Raw genomic sequence first — 21,178 nt, forward strand, 5'->3', positions numbered from 1 at the left:
CCCTAATGAACATGGAGTGCTTGTATCTTGTCAAGTTAGTGTTTGCATTTTCTTCAGATAAAAACCTGAAAGTGGGAGTTCCCCAGAGGCCCAGTGGGTTAAGAATCTGACATTATCTCTCTTGTGGCACAGGTCATGGTTGTGGTGTGGGTTCATTCCCTGGCCTGGGAACTTGCACATGCTGTGGGTATGGCCAAAAGAAAAAACAAAAACAAAAACAAAAAAACACCTGAAAGTGGAATTGCTGGATCATGTGGTAGTTCTATTTTTAATTTTTTGAGGAACCTCCATACTGGTTTTCAAAAGCAGCTGCAGCAATTTACCTTCACTCCAAAGAATTCCCTTTCTTTGTTTCCTCACCAATGCTTGTAATTTTTTAGCATTTTTGATAATAACCATTATAACCAGTGTAAAATGATACTTGATTGTGGTTTTAATTTGCCTGACCCTGATGATTAGTGATATTGAGCACCTTTCCATGTATCTTTTGGTCATTTGTATGTCTTCTCTGGAAAAATGTTTATTTAGTTCTTTTGCCCTAGTTTTTTTTTTTTTTTTTTTTTTTTTCTCTTTTAAGGTGCCACCCAGACCTTATGAAAGTTCCCAGGTTAGGGGTTAAGTCAGAGCTGCAGCTGCAGGCCTGCGCCATAGCCATAGCAACACCTGATCTGAGCTGCATCTGGAACCTATGCTGCAGCTTGCAGCGATGCCAGATCCTTAACCCACTGAGTGAGGCCAGGGATGGAATCCACATCCTCATGGACACTATGTCGGATTCTTAACCTGATAAGCCATAATGGGAACTCCTGCCCCAATTTTTTAAATTGGATTGTTTGGGGTTTGTTTCCTTTCCTCCCTCTCTCCCTTCCTTTCTTTACTGTGAAGTTATATGAATTTTTTATGTTTTGGATAATAACCACTTATCAGATATATGATTTGCAAACATTTTCTTCCATTCAGTAGGTTACCTGTTTATTTTATTCATGGTTTTCTTTGCAGAAATTTTTTATTTGAGGTATTCCAGGTTTTATATTTTGTCAAGTCATTTTTTTCTATTGGGATGTTTATCTTTTTCTTACTGGCATATAAGTGTTCTTTATGTATACTGGATACTCTTCCTTTGTTAGTTTTTATGTATTGCAGATATGTTCTTCATGTATATAGCTCTCTTAATTCTTTTTCTGGTGTCATTTATTAGAAGTTCTTACTTTCAATGTGATAAAATTTGCCAGCCTTTTTCTTTATGATTACCCTTATTTGTGTCTTGTTTAAAAGTCCAGTATTCTTACAATGTCATGAAGATGTTCTCCTGTATTATGTTTTTAAATTTTTGTAGCTTCACCATTGACATTCATTTCTAGTCGATCTGGGGTTGATTTTTGAGTATGAGAGCTAGAAGTTCATTGTATTAGGAAAAAAACCCAAAAATTTTTATCCTAGCACTATTTCTGGAAATGCCCTTTATTCCCGCCAATTTGCAATGATTATTCTGTTTTAAATTAAAATTCTGTACTTATGTGTGAGTGTGTTACTGGTTCCATCAGTGTTTCCCTATTTCTCTACCAATATATTATCTTAATTACTATGGCTTTATATTAATCCTTATCTGGTGAGCAAGTCCTCTTATATTCTACTTGAGAGTGTCTTTTTATTCTAGTCCTCTGATCTAATATGTAAGTTTTAGAATCATAATGAGGTTTTCAAGTTTCTCCCCCATAACCTCCTTGGGATTTTTATTAGAATTACCTTATGTCTTTGGAACATTTTGGGGAGATTGAGCATCTCTATAATACTGAATCATTCAACCTATAAACATTGTACATTTTCCCATTTACTTAGGTCTTTTTAAATTTTTTCAGTAAACTTTTACATTTTCTCTTCCATTTTTTTTCATTTATTCCTATGCACTGCATGATTTTTGATGGTATTGTAAATGGTATCCTTTTAAAATTACATTTCATAACTCATACTTGCAGAAGTTTATAATTACAATAGAATTTTATGTAATGTCTGTGTTCTTATTAAAACTTTTTATTAATTATACTATCTGAGTAAATTATGTTAAATTTTCTATTTGGAAAATTTTTTCATCTGTGAATGACAGTTTTGTTTCTTCCTTTGATAACTAATTCTATGAAATTTGTTGAACATTTCCATGATTTTCTTCAGCTTTATTTTTATCACCTATGTGTCTGTCATTACATAATATTTAGTTCTGCATGTTTTTTTAATTTTATACTAATAGAATGATTACCTATCATTCTTATACTTGATTTTCTCCCCTGCTATAGCCTGAATTGTATACCCTCCAAATCCATATGTTGAATCCCCTAACCCTCTATTTGATGGTATTTGGCATTGGGACTTTGGAAGGTAATTTGATTTAGATGAGATCATGAAGGTAGGGCCCTTGTGATGTGGTTAGTGATCTTATAAGAAAAGATACCAGAGAGCCTGTTCTTGCTTCTGTCATTGGACATTGGACAATGAGAAGATGGTTGTTTTCAAGCCAAGAAGAGAGTAGTCACCAGCAACCAACTATGTTGATACCTCTGTCTTAAACTTCTTGTCTCCGAAATTGTGAGAAAATACATTTCTTTTAGTTAAGCCATTAGTCTCTGGTATTTTTTACAGCAAATTGAGTTAAGGTGGTAACTCCTTTTTTCCACATTAAATTTTTTTTTTTCTTTTAGGGCCATACCTGTGACATATGGAAGCTCCTAGGCTAGGGATCAAATCGGAGCTCTAGCTGCCTACCTACACCACAGCCACAGCAACGCCAGATCCAAGGCTCATCTGCGACCTGTACCAGAGCTCATGGCAACACTGGATCCTTAACGCACTGATCAAGACCAGGGATCGAACCCGCATCCTCATGGATACTAGTCTGGCTCCTAACCTGCTGAGCTACAGCGGGAACTCATCCATATTTATATTTTTGAGAATCATTCATATTGATGGGTGTAATTTACATATGGGTAAATTAATAATTTTCACTTCTTGTATGATTCCATTTAATGATTTTACCATAATTGTGGTTTTTTTGGACATTTGGGTTATTTTCAGCTCTTTTTTGTTGTTACGGTGCCTTTATGAACATTTGTCTTTGTGTTTGTTGGTGTACAGATTAGGAGTTTTATATATATATGTATATAGAGAGATTTGCCTACATATATAGACTTGCCTATATATATAAATATATATGCTAATTTTCTATTGTTTTTGACTTTCAAAAATAGTGGTTTCATATGGTGTAGCATTGTACCAGGGAGTGGAAGTGCTAGATTTTAAAACTTTTTGCTCAAGTGATTATACCACTTACCTTCCCACTGGTAGGATGAGAATTTCCTTGTTTCCATATCTTTGTCAACATTTGATACTGTCAGAAGTTTACATTTTCATTAATACACATGTGGAGTTACCTCATTCTTTAATTTGTATTTCACTTCATTGATAGTATAAGGTTTAGCATCTTATCATTTGTTATAGACCATCGTGTTTTCTTTCCTGTGAAATTCTTGTTCACAATTTTGCCCAGTTTTCTATTGCAAAGTTTGAGAAGCTGACTCTTTTTATTGGGATATGAATTGTTTGGTAAGTTTAACAAATATTTATTGAGTCAATTCTTGGTTTTAGAATGTGCTTATATAAAGATGAGTAAGATGGATAGACTCAATCTGCATTTAGTTAAAATTACAAAATTGGAAGCTTGAAACTTCTGTACTTTCTTCCATTAAAGTATAGATTACCTGCATTAAATGTTTATAACTTTATCTCCCTATTTCATTTTACTCATTTGTAAAACGATGGGCTTTGGATAGTTAATATCTAGTGTCCCTTTTTATAGTATCTATAATTAATTTGTCATTTTTTTATTGGATTTTGAAGGTAAGAAATAAGTTTTGTAGTGGTAAGCTATAAAGTGCTAATTTTTTATTTCATTTTTGCTATTTGTTTTTAATAAAAAAAATTAGGCTTTGTTTCTGTTAAGATATGATAGGTTAGTTCTTCAGGGACCTCTCTCTTAGATGAATTTCACAGATGTTAAGTTTTATTTTTAAAATTGTTAAAATGCTGTTAAACCTAGAACTTTGATCCTAACATAGATGAATTATTCTTTCTCAGAGTGAAGATACACAACAGCAAATCATCAGGGAGACATTCCATTTGGTGTCTAAGAGGGATGAGAATGTTTGTAATTTCCTAGAAGGAGGATTGTAAGTAAACCATTTCCTGGACATTTCTAATCTTTGCCTATATGTTTAAAATATATACTGTTTGTTTGGTTTATTATAAAATCCTAAATTGATTAATTGGATCAGGTGAATTAAATGCCACTTATATTAAAGTCTAACTTAACTAATTTTTTGAAAATATGCAATCTTTTTTGCTCAAAAGTTTATAAATGCATTTCATATAAAGGTAATATATTCATATGGCAGAAATTCAAACATTACAGGGAAGTACAAAATATAAACTGAATCTTCCCCTCCAACTTCAGTTCTTCTTCCAGTTTTTTGGGTGTCTTTCTAGAAGATTAATTTTGCATTAACGTATAAAAGTATAACCTTAAAGTATTTTACTTACAGGATCACCATGTATGGTGGTTTTCGTGTTGCTTATTTGCACTTATATTTTGAAAAACTTTGCACATAAACACATCTAGAGCAGTCTTATTCTTTTTAATGACTGTGAAGTATTCCTTAGGGTGAATGGACCCGTTTGTAAAAGTTTATAGAGCATCCTTATTTTATTGTTATAAACAATTCTGAAAGTCTGCTTTTTAAATGTATGTGTTTATATAGATAAATTTGAATTCAGCTAATAGACTTTTCTGTTTTTAAAATGAATAACAATTGCTAATAATTAGTTTCCAACTATTGTATTGTAATTCTTCAAATTTGTTTATTAATTAAAATACTGTTAAATTAATGGGTTTCATGAAAACAGTTTGTTCTCAAAGAGTTTCAAAAATGTTCCCTCCCCCCCTTTTTTTTTTTGATTTTAGGGCTGCACTTGTGGCATATGGAGGTTCCCAGGTTAGGGGTCTAATCAGAGCTACAGCTGCTGGCGTACACCACAGCCACAGCAACGCCAGATCCGAGCTGCGTCTGCGACTTATACCACAGCTCACAGCATTGCCAGATCTTTAACCCACTGAGCGAGGCCAGGGATTGGACCTGCAACCTCATGGATCCTAGTCGGATTCGTTTCTGCTGCTCCTCGATAGGAACTCCCTCCCATTTTTATATGTTTAATTTCTTAACAAGATTATTTCCTTATTGACAGTTTAAAAACTAAACTTTAGTTGAACCTCATTTTGAATAATCACAGATTAGTCAGAGAAGTCCACACTTTTCTGTATTTTTAAAGTGTAAAAAGCATATTATGAAAAATAGTTTGGATAAGGGAGAATCCATTCTTACCTGATCATAAATTACTTTTTATCATGTATAAAGTTTAATTATATTTCTTAAAGGTTGCACTTAAACTTGCAAATACACACCTAATAGTTTTTGCTATTAACTCAAGGCCTCTAATTTAATGGGTGAGAGAAGTGTACCTGCTTTCTGTTTTTATATTTTAATTATGCTTTACTTACTCCTCTTAAACTTCTGTAGTTTAGTTGTGTTTGCCAATGCCATCATTTCCCTTCATCTCAGCCTCTTAATCTTCTAATCTCACAGGAAATGTATCACCCGGCACAGTGCACTGCATGTGGTAGACATGCAGGAGCTTGCTTGATCAAACCAGGGCACTGTTTGAACTGGAAGTTATGACTTGAATTTGTGATTATTTTTTTCTAGCCTCATAAAAGGAAGAAAGCAAATATTGCATCAGAGATGAAGCTACATATCTGGTTTAGTCCTGGTTTTGTTCCTAACAAATTCTTTGTATCTCAGTTTTCTCCTCTTATGTTAAATAAGATATTTGGACTAAGAGGATTTCTTAAACTGTGGTTTTTATATCATGTATTGCATTCTATACACAAATTTGAATCAGTGTTGTACTATAGTATGAAGATGAAATTATAATAAAGCATGTACTTATATTAATATCATTGTTTTCTTTTAATAACTTTAATTGCCATTTTGAAACTTACAGTTTTCAAAAGTTTGCTCTCCTTTTGAAGCACAACCAAACAAAAATTAAGGTCATCACCAAATTGAAGATTCAGGATTAAGCAAAGCCTGCTGTTTGTGCTTTTTGTCCCTTTCAAGGAACAGTTGCAATGATAGTTTATAAATACAACTCGGAGAATCTTTAAAGTGCATACCTATTTTTAAATTGCCTATCTTTTCTAGCTAAGTAGGGGTTTTTAATTCTTGCCAAAGATCATTTTCACTTTTGCTATTAGAGGATATAATATATCCAAGTAACAAATATATGGCTATTTTCCTCTGTCTTGTTTGAATGTTCAGTTATCTTTGATTGCATTTAGCCTTCATTTTTTTTTTTTTTTTTTTTTTTTTTTTTGTCTTTTTAGGGCCCCACCCATAGCATATAGAAGTTCCCAGGCTGAGGTCAAATTGGAGCTACAGCTGCCGGCCACAGCCACAGCAACGCCAGATCCTTAACCCACTAAGAGAGGCCAGGGATGGTAACTGCATCTGCATCCTCATGGATATTAGTTGGGTTCCTTCCTGCTGAGCCATCATGGGAACTCCCATTTGTTTGTTTGTTGTTTATATTATGTGTGTATTAAAGGGTCTTTTGAGAAGGTAAACTAATTGCTGTAAACTTAACTAGGGATAGCTAAGCTATTTTTAGAAAAATAGAATATGTTTGGAATGGTTCCTAAATTATTAATTTTAAAACACTGAAATTCCAGTCAATATAAGTAAAAATATTTGGTGAATGAATTGAGTATCTTTTAGCTCAGTTTTCTTGCATTTATATTCCAAAACAAAATCTATTTTTGGAAATGATATTGATGATAAACCTTTCCAAAACTTAAGAAGAAATGTAATTTTTTTTCCTAGTTGATAGTCAGTCTTAAGCGGTGTAACTCGTGACCTTTGGAGTTAAATACATGCTTACAAATGCCCTATGATCTCATTTTTGCCCTATTCTCTTATCTGATCGCTTACTAATCTGTCATTGATCACAAGCCTTCTTTTTTTTCTTGAGTATATATGTTTCATTCTTTATGAAATGGCCTTTTTATTAGTTATTACCTTTCCTCGAAATGTTGTTCTCTAAATTTTTTCGTGACAGGTTCCTTATCATTAAAGCTCAGCCTGAATGTCAACTCTTTCAATACTCAATTGGAAGTACCAAATCCATCAATGTGGCATCATCTTATTTTGATTCTCTATACTTAGCCCCTTCCGCTCTGATCATTTTTCCTTGTTTGTTTATTGCTCCTTACCCACTCTCAGTGCATCAGCAGGGATTCCCGTCACGGCACAGTGGAAACGAATCTGACTAGCACCCAAGAGGATGTGGGTTCGATCCCTGACTTTGCTTAGTGGGTCAGGGATCTGACTTTGCTGTAAGCTGTGGTGTAGGTCACAGATGTGGCTCGGATCCTGCGTTGCTATGGCTGTGGCGTAGGCTGGCAGCTATAGCTCCGATTCGCCCCCTAGCTTGGGATCTTCCATATGCTGTGGCATCTTTTAACTTGACTTCTCTGAAGAAAACAACCATCTGGTTCACTTGAATGCTATATCATTAAATGTTACCTTTCATTTTTTAGAGGGTTTTAAATAAATGGTAATTTTGCTTTAGCTAATGATATGTTTTTCATTTTATTCGTATAACATTACATTTTTTTTTGTCATTTAGATTAATTGGAGGATCTGACAACAAACTGATTTATAGACATTATGCAACATTGTATTTTGTCTTCTGTGTGGATTCTTCAGAAAGTGAACTTGGCATTTTAGATCTAATTCAAGTAAGTTAACACTTGTGTCTTATTGTTTTAAACAACAATTTTGGCATTTGTATTTTTTAAAACTTCTTTGTTCTAAATTTTCTAAAATGATGTTTTTTGGATAATAAAAGTGTTCCATAGTACGTATTGGCTAGGTAAAGAGGGATAAGCAATGTAGAAATCTTTGGGCTTAATCTGGTTAAGCTAGTTTCCAAATGCCCCTTTTTCCTCTTCATGAAGGTCATCACAGGATGCCCAACACTCATGGTTTTTTTTTTTTTTTTTTTTTTTACTGTATGTATCCAGATGTAACCCCCAAACCCACCCATTTTTATTTCCTGAAAATCTTTCATAATGTCTCTGAAACTCGTCAGCAAATTCCTCCTTATCTTCAACTTCTTCTATTAATATTACCTTTACATTTTTGTGCTATTTACATCTGGCTTCTCTGATGACATTATCTGCCATCTTCTCAAGTACTGGCAGTTTTCTCTCCTGCTTTCTTCATAGCATTAAACCTAGAGGGTGTTCTTGTTGCTTCTTACTGCTTTTTCCATTCCCTTTTCTTTTCTAAAACATCTTCAGACTTTATCTCATGTTATTAAACTATACCACCATCTACCCATCCAGTTGCAGTAGTCTCTCATTCCCACCCCTCATTCATTGGCGATTTTGTCAAAAACTTTCAATGATGAGAAGTTATGCTTTGCTTACAGGCAAACATGTTAACTAGCCTGGTTTCATGGATGCTGGCAGAAGATGGAAGATTTCTGGGACAGAAAAAAAAGACTTCATTGCTAACAGCAAAGGCAGTAGCCAAAGGGACAGCATTTGCTAAACTGGTTATTCAAGTCCCATTTCCTTAAGTGTGACTTGATAAGGTACAAGTAGGGCCTGCATACATAGTGAATTGAATTATAAGAGAGAAACCCCAAGCTTAGGGAACTAGAATCTTTTCTAATGGACACTAAGCATGTTTACCCTTGTCCTGGAGGAAAAGAGTATCTTCCAAGAGTGTAGGTAAACCTGACTTTTGCTTTAGAAGGAGACATTATCTTTTCCAAAGCAATTGGCTATATAAACTTGCTTGAAAAGGTAATCCCCGATAAAGGCACTCAATACCTCTGTTCATAAGATGTGCAGGAATGGAAGACCCATGGAGAATGGTCTCCTAACAGATTTTGGTTCTTATTTCAGTGACATTCATTCTGGTACCATTTGTGTTAACAATTCTTGATTATTTCAACATTCAGGTGGTAATTCATTCAATACACTGGTATTTTCAAAACCGTGATTCCTCTTCTCCAATGGATTTTGCCTATTACCTCACTTCTCTACTCATTTCTAGATAGTCTTTATTCAAACTACAATCCCTATATTACCTTAATTTCAGTTTCTGCTCTCTGCTGCCATCTCTTATGCTTTCATATCACAGTTTCTGTTATTCTAACAGTTCTTTGAGCCTATTGGGACCTTCAGGCTTTTTTTTTTTTTTTGAGGACAAAAAATTTATTGAAAGTTTTCTAGCTATAGTTATACATTTTTAGTTGTTCAATCCATTCATTAATAAATAAATGGCAACTTTAGAAAAACAGACATGTTTATGTCCAAAATCCTATATTCCTGTTTTCCTTATATCTTTTCAGTGTCTCTTTGGGACCTTCATTCTTTTAAGTCTGTCATTTTTCACTGTCCCTGATCCTTCTAATGTCTTATTTTTCTTGCCCAGCTTAAATTCCATGGTCAGTCATGATGATCACAGGCTTGTATATACTCAGCTCTTTGTCTGTACCCACATGTTTGAACATACTCAGAGAAAAAAAGGATAACCATACATGGCTTGCCTCACTTTAAAGTCATGATCCCTAACCTCAGTGAGTCCTTAATGGACCCAGTAATCATATTATATTTCCCTAGTTATTTTATTCTCCCACACTCCTGGACAACTGCTGATCCATTTTCCTCCGTCCTCAAACCTGTAGCACTTACAGCACATAGCTTTCTGATATAGTAGACATTCAGAAGCAGTCAGAAGGGAACTTCTACAGACTGCATCTGTGTCCTTGTAATCTACTGTCTTCTATAAGAGATGAACTTTGTGCCTAGCTAAGACCAACTCACCCACTTATATGCTAGTTTCCTCCTTCTCATTGCTCTAGCATTTCTCCACTTCTGTATCATTTTTTCCCCTCTTCTAGATCATTCCCACTAGCCTATAATATGTTCTTCCATCGCAAAAAAAAAAAAAAAAAAAAAAATCTTGTCTCTATTTCTTTTCCAGCCACTCTCTCATTTTTTTCCTTCCCTTTTTAGCAAAACCCTTTTAAAAAGTTGTCTGAATGCATTATCTTACATTTTTCTTCTCCCATTCTTTGTTGAACCTACTCCACTCAGGTTTTTCAACTCTACTGTTGCTGAATCTAGAGGTTCTCATCAGTCTTCTTTTATTTGATTAAGATTGTTTATTATTCTCCTTCCTCTTCATCAAGTATCTTCTTCACGTGGCTTCTTGGACACCTTACTTGCCTGGTTTGCATCCTACCCCTTTAGTTGCTTCATTTAGTTTCTTGGTCTCTGTTATGTCTTCTTCTTTGGCAAATCCTGTTGATCATACAGAATCTACTTAATAGTCACTGCACTGCCTCCATGTTAGTCCATGTTGCTGTTAGTTTTGCCTGGATTATTTCAGTAGTTTTCTGACTGGTCTTCCTACTTGCACTGTGTTTTGTCTTTTGTCTTTTTTCTCAGTAAAACAGCCAGAGTGATACTATTGAAATGTGTTACATTTTATACCTTTGCATTCTGAATGCATCCGTGTAAAAGCCAACTTCCTTATAAATGACCCATGAGGCCTCATGTGGTCTGACTCTCCTCCCCATACCCTACGACCTAAGAATTTAAGCTGTCTTACTTCATTTTCTACCCCTTTCCCCTTTGTTCCACCCACACTGGCCTCCTTCGTCCTCAGATATAGCAGGCATGTTTTTACCTCGGAGCCTTTATAATTGCTCATCTTTCTACCTAAATTATTTGCCCGTCATTGATTACGTTGATGTCATTGCTGATCTTAATGGTTATGATAGCATAGTTATTATATCTCAGAAGGGAGTTATATGGGGAGTTGTCAAAAAACATAGATCCCACACCATATCCATGTATTTGTGGAAAGTGGAAACTGTGTCTTGTGTTTTGTAGTTTTTTAGCAGTTACTCTTTGAAATGTTGGTAATTTATCTTGATATTAGATACAGAAAAAATAATTTCAGGAAAATTGTGTCATTTTCCCATTTCTAATGTAGGCTTAAGCTGTTTTTACAGGAAAATACTATTGATTTACCACATGTTGATCTATCATTTCACAAAAAAAGAAACTTTCTGTAATTTACCTTAAAGGGATGAATTCTCTCACTACCTGAACGTGTTGGAAATTCTGTAGTTGCTGTTTTTCCCCTGTGGTTATCACAGATCATTAAATATTTAAGACAGAGTGCTAAATAGGCGTGAGTCAGTGACTTTAAAAACATTGGTTGAGTGAACAGAGATGGAAGGGAGTAGCTTATTGTTTCTGCTTCTGTTTTGTGAAATAGCTATTCAGAGCTTATTTAAAACCAATCTTCTTGCTTTGTCCATCCTGTAGTTTTGAGAAAAGCAAGTATAATGTAAGTAAAAGTGAAATATTATAAATCAAGAGAGTTTAGATCAAAACCTTGGTTTTGTATTTTCTTTAGAGAATGGATGAAGGAAATTTCATAAACATCAACAGGTAATGACTGAACATGTTTCATTTCTATTTTTAAATATTAAAAATGACACAATTCAAATGTTCATTGGAAACATAAATTTTTATGAAAAGATTTCCTGTTTCTAAGGTATGCATGCATTGTCCCAGATTTGACTTTTTATCGTGTACAAAATCTGAGAGGAGGCATTGTTAGTAAATTCCATGTGGGATTTATACCAGTATGCCACCAAGTTGAATAGTCAGCTTCTGTTTTCTTTTGTTTCTTTTAATTCTTTATTAGTTGGAAAAAAGGTGATTTTTTTTTCTGATGTATGCTATTATAGTGTGATTTTAACTGTAATGTAAGTCAATTTCAGAGTTGATAGCCTTTTTTGAAGTCCCTTCTGTTACAGCATATCTTCTTTGAGAGTGTTAAAATATTTACAGAATGAGAATAGAAGTACATTAAATATTAATGTTGACTGAGTTATTTATAAGCAGTCATATTGACCTCAATTAATTTAGTATATGCCATGCTGATACTGGAGGCATAAAATTTAGTTCACTAGATAATTCCAAATTTTGTAGTAGTTTTCTGTATCACATGTAGCAGTTATATCAGCATCAGCCTTGTTTGGTTATAGCTAGTAAAAAATTGAGAACTAACAGCTGAACTTTTTAGGTTTAGAAAGTTGTGTTTTGACCATGGTGTTAGAATATGTATAATAGCATTTGTCATTACTGTAGTACTGAGTGTTAGACTAGCTTTTGTGAAGTTTTATTTGTGGCCACTAATGATAATTTAGTATGATGTTGAACAAGTCATTTCATCTCTATAGACCTTGAATTTTTTCACCTGTTAACTGCCTATTTCATATTCTGCCTATAGACTTCATGAGTTGTTAGAAATAGCAGTGAATTAAAACAAGCTACTTGGTTAAAATCGTTTGGGCCCTTCTTTGTACTGGCTATATAATTTTGGGCAAGTTACTTAGTATCTTTTATCCTAATTTTTCTCATCTGTAAAATAGGGGTGCTAATAATAAAACCAATTCATAGAGTAGATGAAAGTATTGAAAAAAGATAGTGTATGTGAAGCCTGTCACTAAATGACTGACATGTAGTAGTTAGTGGTTTTTAGCTAACATTATCGTTAAAGTATTGCAGTAGCACACAAACTTAATTGGGTAAAGAAGTCCTTTTCTTTTTCTTTTTAATATTTACACGAATTTGTGAATATTTTTATCCTATATGTTCTTTGATGCCTTAAGAGGAATTCTGCATTGTAGATAGAATTATATCATAAGAATAGGCTTAACTGGGTAAACTTAGAAGCCAAGGATACTTAAGTGAAGATCCCCTGATCTTCCACTATCATATAGGCCAGTGGAGGACTCACCCCTCCCACCCCACATCATTGTTCTCTTTTATTGTAAGGGTAGGCTTCATTGAAAGCATCCTTGTCAGGGAGTTGCCATCGTGACTCAGCAGTAGTGAACCTGACTAGTATCCATGAGGACGCAGATACTAGCCTTGCTCAGTAGGTTAAGAATCCAGTGTTAGCATGAGCTGTGCTGTAGAGCAGAGACCTGGCTCGGATCCCCTGTTGTTGTGGCTGTGGTATAGGCCAGCAGCTGCAGCTCTGATTCAACCCCTATCCTGGGAACTTCCCTATGCCGTGGATTCAATCCCAGTCCACAGGTGCAGCCCTAAAAAGCAAAAGAGAGAGAGAAAGAAAGAAAAGCGTCCTTGTCAGTGAGGTGGAATATGCATTACTTAAGCCTTTAGCTGCTCACCTTTAGGTGCCACCTGTTTTAAAAAATTATCTGGGGAGGAGTTCCCATTGTGGCTCAGCAGTTAACTATCAGACTAGTATCCATGAGGATGTAGGTTCAATCCCTGGCCTTGCTCAGTGGGTCAAGGAACCAGTGTTGCCATGAGCTGTGATGTAGGTCACAGACTTGGCTCGGATCCTGCGATGCTGTGACTGTGGTGTAGACCAGCAGCTACAGTTCCGATTCAACCTCTAGCCTGGGAACTTCCATATGCCACGGGTGCAGCCCTAAAAAGCAAAAAAGCAAAAAAAAAAAAAAAAAAAAAAAAATGTCTGGGGAAACTGGCCAACCAAGTCTTGTGGGAAGTTACAGCTCTCCTGTTGGGGAATTAGATGGTATGTATAAACGCCTGGTCCTGTGGAGAGATGAGTGAGTTCTGGTGCAGTTCCTTATGCTGACAAAAGAGGGAACTCTGGCCCCATTGGCTTGTTTTCCAGGTTCATTTTAGGAAAATTCTGCTTGCTACATCATACTGTGTTACCAGAGGATTAAAATTTTCTTTTTTTTCCTTCTTTGTTTTTAATGGCTGCACCTGTGGACTGGGATTGACTGTGAGTTGCAGCTGTGACCTATGCGCAGCTGCTGCAGTGGCTGCATCCTTTAACCCACTGTGTGGGGCAGAAGATCAAACACCCACCTCCACAGAGAGACCCGAGCTGCTGCAGTCAGATACTTAACCCACTGCAACACAGCAGGAACTCCATAATTTTATTTCTAATAAGATTTGTTTCTTATATATATGTGGGAAACCAAAAAATAGTGCTGTGAGCCATTTGAATCAGACACTGGTAGAGCCATTCGGCATTCCTAAAATCCTTTTCCTATCTTATTTTCATTGTTGAAAGGTCTGACTTACAATGATTGGAAATATAATAATTCACTTTTCAGTTATTTACATTGCTGCTGCTTCACGATAAATGCAGGTATCAAATTTGATGATACTTAACATTCTAGTTTTCATGTTTTGTTAACATCTCAGCAGTCCTCTTGGGAGGCTATCAGATTGGTATTTAGAGTTCAATTTTATGGGTTTAATAGTGGCTTAGTCATCTAAAGTTCTGCAACTTTGAGCAAATTAGTTAGTCTTATTCATCTCCAGTTTTCTTGTCTGTATGTACTGATACTGAACCTTCCTTGTCAGCACTGTTTTAAGAATTGGGGCTAATCTACATAAAGCAGTCAGCAAGGGCCTAAAATAAAGCAGTGGACACGTTATTACTTACTTTTTAGTGGTGAGGGCAGTATTTTGGAACTCAAGTACTTAAGTCAGAATTTTGAAGCTGGAAGTAACTTAAATTTTTTTCCCTTTAAAAGTCGGTTTGAAAGAGAAAAACTCAGCTTGTGTTGGTATCTTTCTTTACGTGTAGAATAGTAGGCTTCATGGAGGGATTGGATATAAAGGAAAAGAGTGCCCTTTGAGATTGGTTTTTCATTTTTTTTCTTTAAAAATTTAAAACTTTTCATGTTGAAATTATTTCAGTCTTCAAAAGAGTGGCAAATATAATACAAAGAGTTTTTCTATACTGTATCCTTATCCAGATTCCTGCATTTAACATCTTCTGTAATCTCAAGTACATGATTAAAATAAGGAAATTTAGCAGTGGTGCAACGAATTAAGGGTCCAGGATTGTCAACGAGTTAAGGCTCTGTTTGCTGCTATGGTGCAGGTTCAATACCTGGCCTGGAAACTTACGCAGACTGTAGGTGTGGCAAATAAGTAAATAAATAAAAATAAATAAAATTCAGGAAATTTATGTTGATGCAATACTAGTATCTAATGAGCACATCTTATTCATAGTTTGCCAGTTGTCCCATAATGTAATTTTTCTTGTTCAGAGTTCGGTTCAGGTCACACATTGCATGAGTTTTCTTGTCTTCTAAGTCTCCTTTACTCAGTAATAGTTCTTCATCTTGCCTTCCATTCATTTCATGATGTTCCTACCTTGGTCTTTGAAGTGTAGTAGCCAGTTACGTTGTAGAATATTCCTCAGTTTGGATTTGTTTAATGTTTCTTACTGATTAAATTCAGGAATACCATAAGTGATGTTACGTCCTTCTCAATGCATTACATCAGGAGATACATGATGTCGTTTTCTCCCATTATTTCATGTTTATTCTCATCCCTTGGTTAATGAAGTGTCTGCCAGGTTTACTTACATGAGCTTCCATTTTCCCTTTCTGCTTAGAAATGTCTTATGGGGAATACTTGAGAGAGTATATAAATATTTTTTTTCTAACCATAATTTGGTCATTAGTTTTAGCGTCTTTTGATATGATTCCTGCCTAGAAGAATTATTATGGTGTTTGCCAAATGGTGGTTTTTCCATCATGATTTCTGTATTTATTAGTTGATATTCTCTAAGGAAAATCTAAGATTTTTATTCATTTTAATTTATTTTATTTCTTTTTTCTTTTTTGCTTTTTAGGGCCACATCTGTGGCATAGGGAGGTTCCAAGTCTAGGGGTTGAATCAGAGTATAGCTGCTGGCCTACATTACAGCCACAGCAACACAGGATCGAGCTGTGTTTGCAGCCTACACCACAGCAACGCTGGACCCTTAATCCACTGAGTGAGAACAGGGATCAAATCCATATCCTCATGGATTCTAGTCAGGTTCATTACCACTGAGGAATGGTGGGACCTCCCTCATTTTATTTTATTTTAAGTCAGTGTTCAAAATAACACTTGTATGGCATTTTGAACAGAGAAGATTTTTCAAGGCCAAATATCATTTTAAAAATCAACTTTTGCTTGGAATTTTAAATGGCGTTCCAGCAATTGGTATCAATATGAGTTTTTTTAAAAGTCTTCTCAGAGTAGCTTTTGTACACTGAAAAATAATTCACAGGCTATTTTTATTTTAAAAGTTAATATTTGATATATTACCTTACAAATTTAAAACCCTACTTCTACCTTAGACTTTTAAATTCAACATGCAAATCATAATGTCACTTTATTTATTTATTTTGCTTTTTAGGGCCACACCCGAGTCATATGGAGGTTCCCAGGCTAGTCGAATGAGAGCTGTAGGCTTTGGCCTACGCCACAGCCACAGCAGTGCCAGATCCGAGCCACCTCTGCAACCTACACCACAGCCCACGGCAATGCCAGATCCTTAACCCACTCAGAGAGGCCAGGGATTGAGCCTGCAACCTCAGGGTTCCTAGTCGGATTTGTTTCCGCTGTGCCATGATGGGAACTCCCATAGCAAGTCACTTTAATGAGTAGGCTTCAATGTAATTAAATTTCCTATAGTATAAGCAGTCTTTGCACGATACTGTGTTAATGTGGGAGACAGAAAAAATTTTATTTGAGTATAGTTGACTTACAGAAAAATTTTGCTTTATGTAGTTCCCATCGTGTCACAGTGGAAACAAATCCGACTAGGAACCATGAGGTTGTGGGTTTGATTCCTGATCTCGCTCAGTGGGTTAAGGATCCAGCGTTGCCATGAACTGTGGTGTAGGTCAGAGATGTGGCTAGGATCTGACGTTGCTGTGGCTGAGGTGTAGGCTGGCAGCTGTAGCTCTGATCGGACCCCTCGCCTGCAAACCTCCATGTGCCACAAGTGTGGCCCTAAAAAGAAAAAAACATTTGCTTTATATTTTTCTGTATTTTCCAAATTTTTTAAATCACTTCTTACTGCATTAAAAATAAAGGATTATTTTTGTTGGAGGGAGTATGCCTAGTGAATAAGGATGTAGCTCTGCAGTGAGACTTTCTGGATTTTAATCAGGACTCTTCTTACCTAACTGTGCTAAGAATTAAGTTTTTGCTTTAAATTACAGATGGTTGATAAAAAGTATCTGCCTGTGGGATTACTGTGAAGGATTAAATACAATAATCTATTTAAAGAACTTGGAACAATAGCAATGTCATTATAAATTGTACTCAGTAAATGCTAACTAATATCATTAGCCTTTAATTTTTTTAATTTTTAAAAATTTTTTTAAAATATAGAAATATATCACACAAAAAGAATCACTGATGTGAACTCTTAAGGAATCATTATCACATGAATATAGAACACAGTCCTTCATCGACTTAATTTTTTCATATTGAAGTCAGGAGTTTAATATGTCTTACGTAACAGGTACATGGTGTATATACACAATAGATGTCTGTATTTTACTGGTAGAATAATTGTCATCATTGTCATCAGTCGTCATTGGCACGTTAGTACCCAGGTCAGGTATCGTGGAAATCCAGTCCAGAATCCGGTCATATGCTGAATCAAGTGCTCTCTACACACCTTAAACATGCAATAGTTCATATTGGAGAGTATATCTCAGCTACATTCATAGCTGTTTAAAGGTATTGGTCTGATTTTAAGTTTAGTTTGTCCTCCCTAGCTCTGTTGGTACATACATTTTAGTGGTATTTTGATTTTTTAGTTGAGCTAGAATATCTTGCAGCTGACTAAAAAAATTTTTTTAGATCTCTTGGCATATGCTTAAATTTATGCCTCCTTTTCTTGGGCTTAAGGTTTTTCCTGTCTTATAACATGTCAGTTTAGTAGGGTTTTTTTTTGTCTTTTTTTTAGGGCCACACTTGCGATATATTGAAGTTCCCAGGCTAGGGGTTGAATCAGAGCAGCAGCTGCCAGCCTACGCCACAACCACAGCAATGCAGGATCCGAGCCACATCCACAACCTACACCACAGCTTGCAGCAATGTGGGATCCTTAACCCACTGAGTGAGGCCAGGGATCAAACACATATCCTCATGGATTCTAGTCAGGTTCTTAACTGCTGAGCCACAACAGGAACTCCCTTCCAGTTTAACATTTATGTGTTTTATTTGATATTTTAGATTAGGAACAGGAGGATCAATTCCTTCTGAAATTTAACGGAAGTCTCCATACCCAGAATATATTTTTTTTAACTCAGAAACTCTAAATGAGGGTCTGCCAAAGAAGTGGTATTGCTTGAGAATATTTTATATCTCCATCTGCCTATATTATTATAAATACTAGCTAATATCTATTGAGTACTTTTTTTTTGGTGAGATGCTATTCTAAACCCTTTATGTTTATTCATTTAATCACTAAAACAACTCTGTGGCATAGACAACATTATTATGACCAAATACGGCTTAGTGTTAAATAACTTGTCCTAGATTTCATAGAGGCTAAGCTGGAATTTTAATAGAGTACTAAGTATTTTTAAGTGCTAAGCCGCTTTGTACATGATTCTTGTTACCCTTTGTGGCCCAAGCATGTAGATTTGTAAATAAAGATAAAGGATGAACCTAGTGGATATTATGCTAAGTGAAATAAACCACTCAAAAAATGACAAATGCTATATGATTTCACTCATATGAAGTATATAAAGTAGTCAAAAATCATAGAAACGAAAAGTAGAAAGGTGGTTGCCAAGGTCTGGGCAAAGTGGGAAAGAGAAATTAATGTTTAATGGGCATGGTTTCAGTTTTACAAGAGGAAAAAGTTCTAGAAATCTGTTGCTCAGCAGTGTACCTAACACTATTGAACTGTGTACATATAAATAGTTAAGATGGTTAATTTAATGTTATGTATTTACAACCACAATTAAAAATAAAGTTAAAAAATTTAAAAAAAAGATAACAGGAGCACAAGGACGTTCTGTTTATAGAGGGCCGCAGGGAAAGGAGACTATATGGATATGGCATTTTTCTAAATATCTCTCTCTTTTTTTTTTCTTTTGCTTTTTAGGGCCATACCTGCAGCATATGGCAGTTCCCAGGATAGGGGTGGAATCGGAGCTACAGCTGCGGGCCACAGCCACAGCCAAAGCCACAACGGCACCAGATGTGAGCCATGTCTACAACCTACACTACAGCTCATGGCAATGCCGGATCTTAACCCATTGAGTGAGCCCAGGGATTGAGCCCACAACCTCATGGTTCCTAGTTGGATTTATCTCTGCTGCACCACAACAGGAACTCCTGAATATCTCTTTTATAGTTATTCTTGGGAAACATGTGATTATTAAAGTGAAGGAAAACTTGAAATATGATTCTTAGTAAATTAAAAATATTTTTTCTCCCACCACCATTTGAATTCCCAAAACCAGAGATTAAGGAGTAGCTACTTAGTAGATAACTTTATATGGAAATTGACTTTAAATTTTTATCATGTAAAAATCAAACACATGAGAGTGCCATTTATTTACCATGTCACTTGTAGTTTTTTGCTCTTTTTATTTTTCTCTTTGTGAAATAGAGTGCAGCAGCAACTTTATTATTTTTTGGTTGTTCTGGCTAGATCTCCCAAGGCCCATTATTTTTTTCTTGATTTCTTTACTTCAGTTTGTGGATTATTAGTTTTGTATTGGCCTTGTCCATGTAACAGATCAGCAGTGTATATCTTCCATGGGGCTCTAGGTTCTAATTACGTTAAGTAATTCTTGCTAACTCAGAAGAAAATAAATAGAGTGTTTTTTGAAGAGGGTTTTTAATTTTCCAACCAAAGTTAGCATTTGAATGTCTTATATCTTAAGAATTCACCTAAGTTAAGGACATGTAGTTATAATGACATTTTGCTGTGGGGCACCTTTTTAAAAAGTATTTACATTTTTCATAGGTAGTATTGTTCTGGCTTAAATATTGAAAACTCTTTTTTCTTTCTAAGTTAGTAAGCAAATCCCAAAGCCTTGGCAACCTCTGTGTGTAGTTATCTTTCCTTTATATCAGTGTTTATTAGCCTAATTAGAAGTTTCTATTTGTTTTAATTTTATAATAATAGTATGTTTTGAATAGCCAGATAATCAGTACTTGATTCTGTTTAGTAGGTGTGTTTTGGACACTGTGTTGAGCGTTTAATTTAAATTATTTAAATCTTGAAGATAATTCAGGAAAGGAGATAGTTGTATAACTCTTTTATAGTTCTTATCTTTGGGGGAGTTAAGTGATGCTTCGGTTCGAATAGCTAGATAGTAGCTAAGTAGGAATTTGAAGCCCGTCTTTCAGGTATCCTTACCCCTTTGCCATACTGCCTCTATAGAGAGCTTATATTTTTGCACACCGTAGTTTACCAATGGCACATTCACTGCTACCGGTATATTTGTCCAGTATAGTCTGTGCATTCATTGGGTTCCACTGATCCTTCATAAGTAATACATAAGTGAAGGGAGCCATTTAGACAGCCTTTTCACCAAGGTTGTGGTCTTTTGATGTTTAAAAAAGAACGTCTACAGTTTATGGGTAATCAAACCAGTGGATTTGGGAAAAGCAAACATGAAAAAATCAAGGCATACTGGAAACTTTATTCTGATTAATAAGTTTAATAATGCTTTTAAATTAAGAAAGACCACCCCATACCACATATAAAAATTAATTCCAGAAAGATTTGGTCCAAACATGAAAAATAAAACAGTGACGTTTTTATTTTGTTCTGGAAGAATATCTTCCTCACCTTGCTAGAGGCAAAAATTTCTTAAGTTGGACACAAAAAAAGATTAACTATAAAGGGAAAAAATCTGATAAGTTGGACTATATTGAAATCAAAACATATGTTCTTCCAAGTACATTATTGGGAGAATGAAAAAAGATTAACTATAAAGGGAAAAAATCTGATAAGTAGGACTATATTGAAATCAAAACATGTTCTTCCAAGTCAAAGAATGGGAGAAGATACCTGTAACATGTGTATATGACATGACTGTATCTAGACTATGTAAAGAATTTTTAGACAGCAGTAAGAGAAAGATATGAGCAGAGTCTTGAACAGACATCACAAAAAAGGGGTATTTAAATGGCCGATAA

General features: G+C 35.2%; 1 protein-coding gene across 18 annotated transcripts in view; it reads left to right on the forward strand.

Moving 5' to 3' along the window:
• The window catches only part of AP3S1 (adaptor related protein complex 3 subunit sigma 1), an 80,348-nt gene that overhangs the window by 21,546 nt on the left and 37,624 nt on the right, over positions 1-21,178 (forward strand). For 12 of the 18 annotated variants that reach the window (XR_014838598.1, XR_014838599.1, XR_014838600.1 and 9 more), the window contains exons 2-3: positions 4,126-4,217; positions 7,789-7,900. The exons of 2 other annotated variants lie outside the window; for them this stretch is intronic. Coding sequence is in view for 6 of the 16 variants with exons in the window: in XM_021084657.2 (XP_020940316.1) it covers positions 4,126-4,217; positions 7,789-7,900 (204 nt within the window). In the remaining 10 variants the exon portion in view is untranslated. Of the gene's footprint in view, positions 1-4,125; positions 4,218-7,788; positions 7,901-11,606; positions 11,642-21,178 lie in introns of all 18 variants that reach the window. 4 more of the 18 variants (XR_014838602.1, XR_014838601.1, XR_014838603.1 and 1 more) reach the window with 1 other exon arrangement.

The sequence above is a fragment of the Sus scrofa genome, chromosome 2 (assembly GCF_054392235.1).
Source record: "Sus scrofa isolate SSC_HxYL_T2T_F1_AM1 chromosome 2, Sscrofa_HxYL_maternal_Yorkshire_Landrace_v2.0, whole genome shotgun sequence".
Classification (NCBI taxonomy): Eukaryota; Metazoa; Chordata; class Mammalia; order Artiodactyla; family Suidae; genus Sus; species Sus scrofa.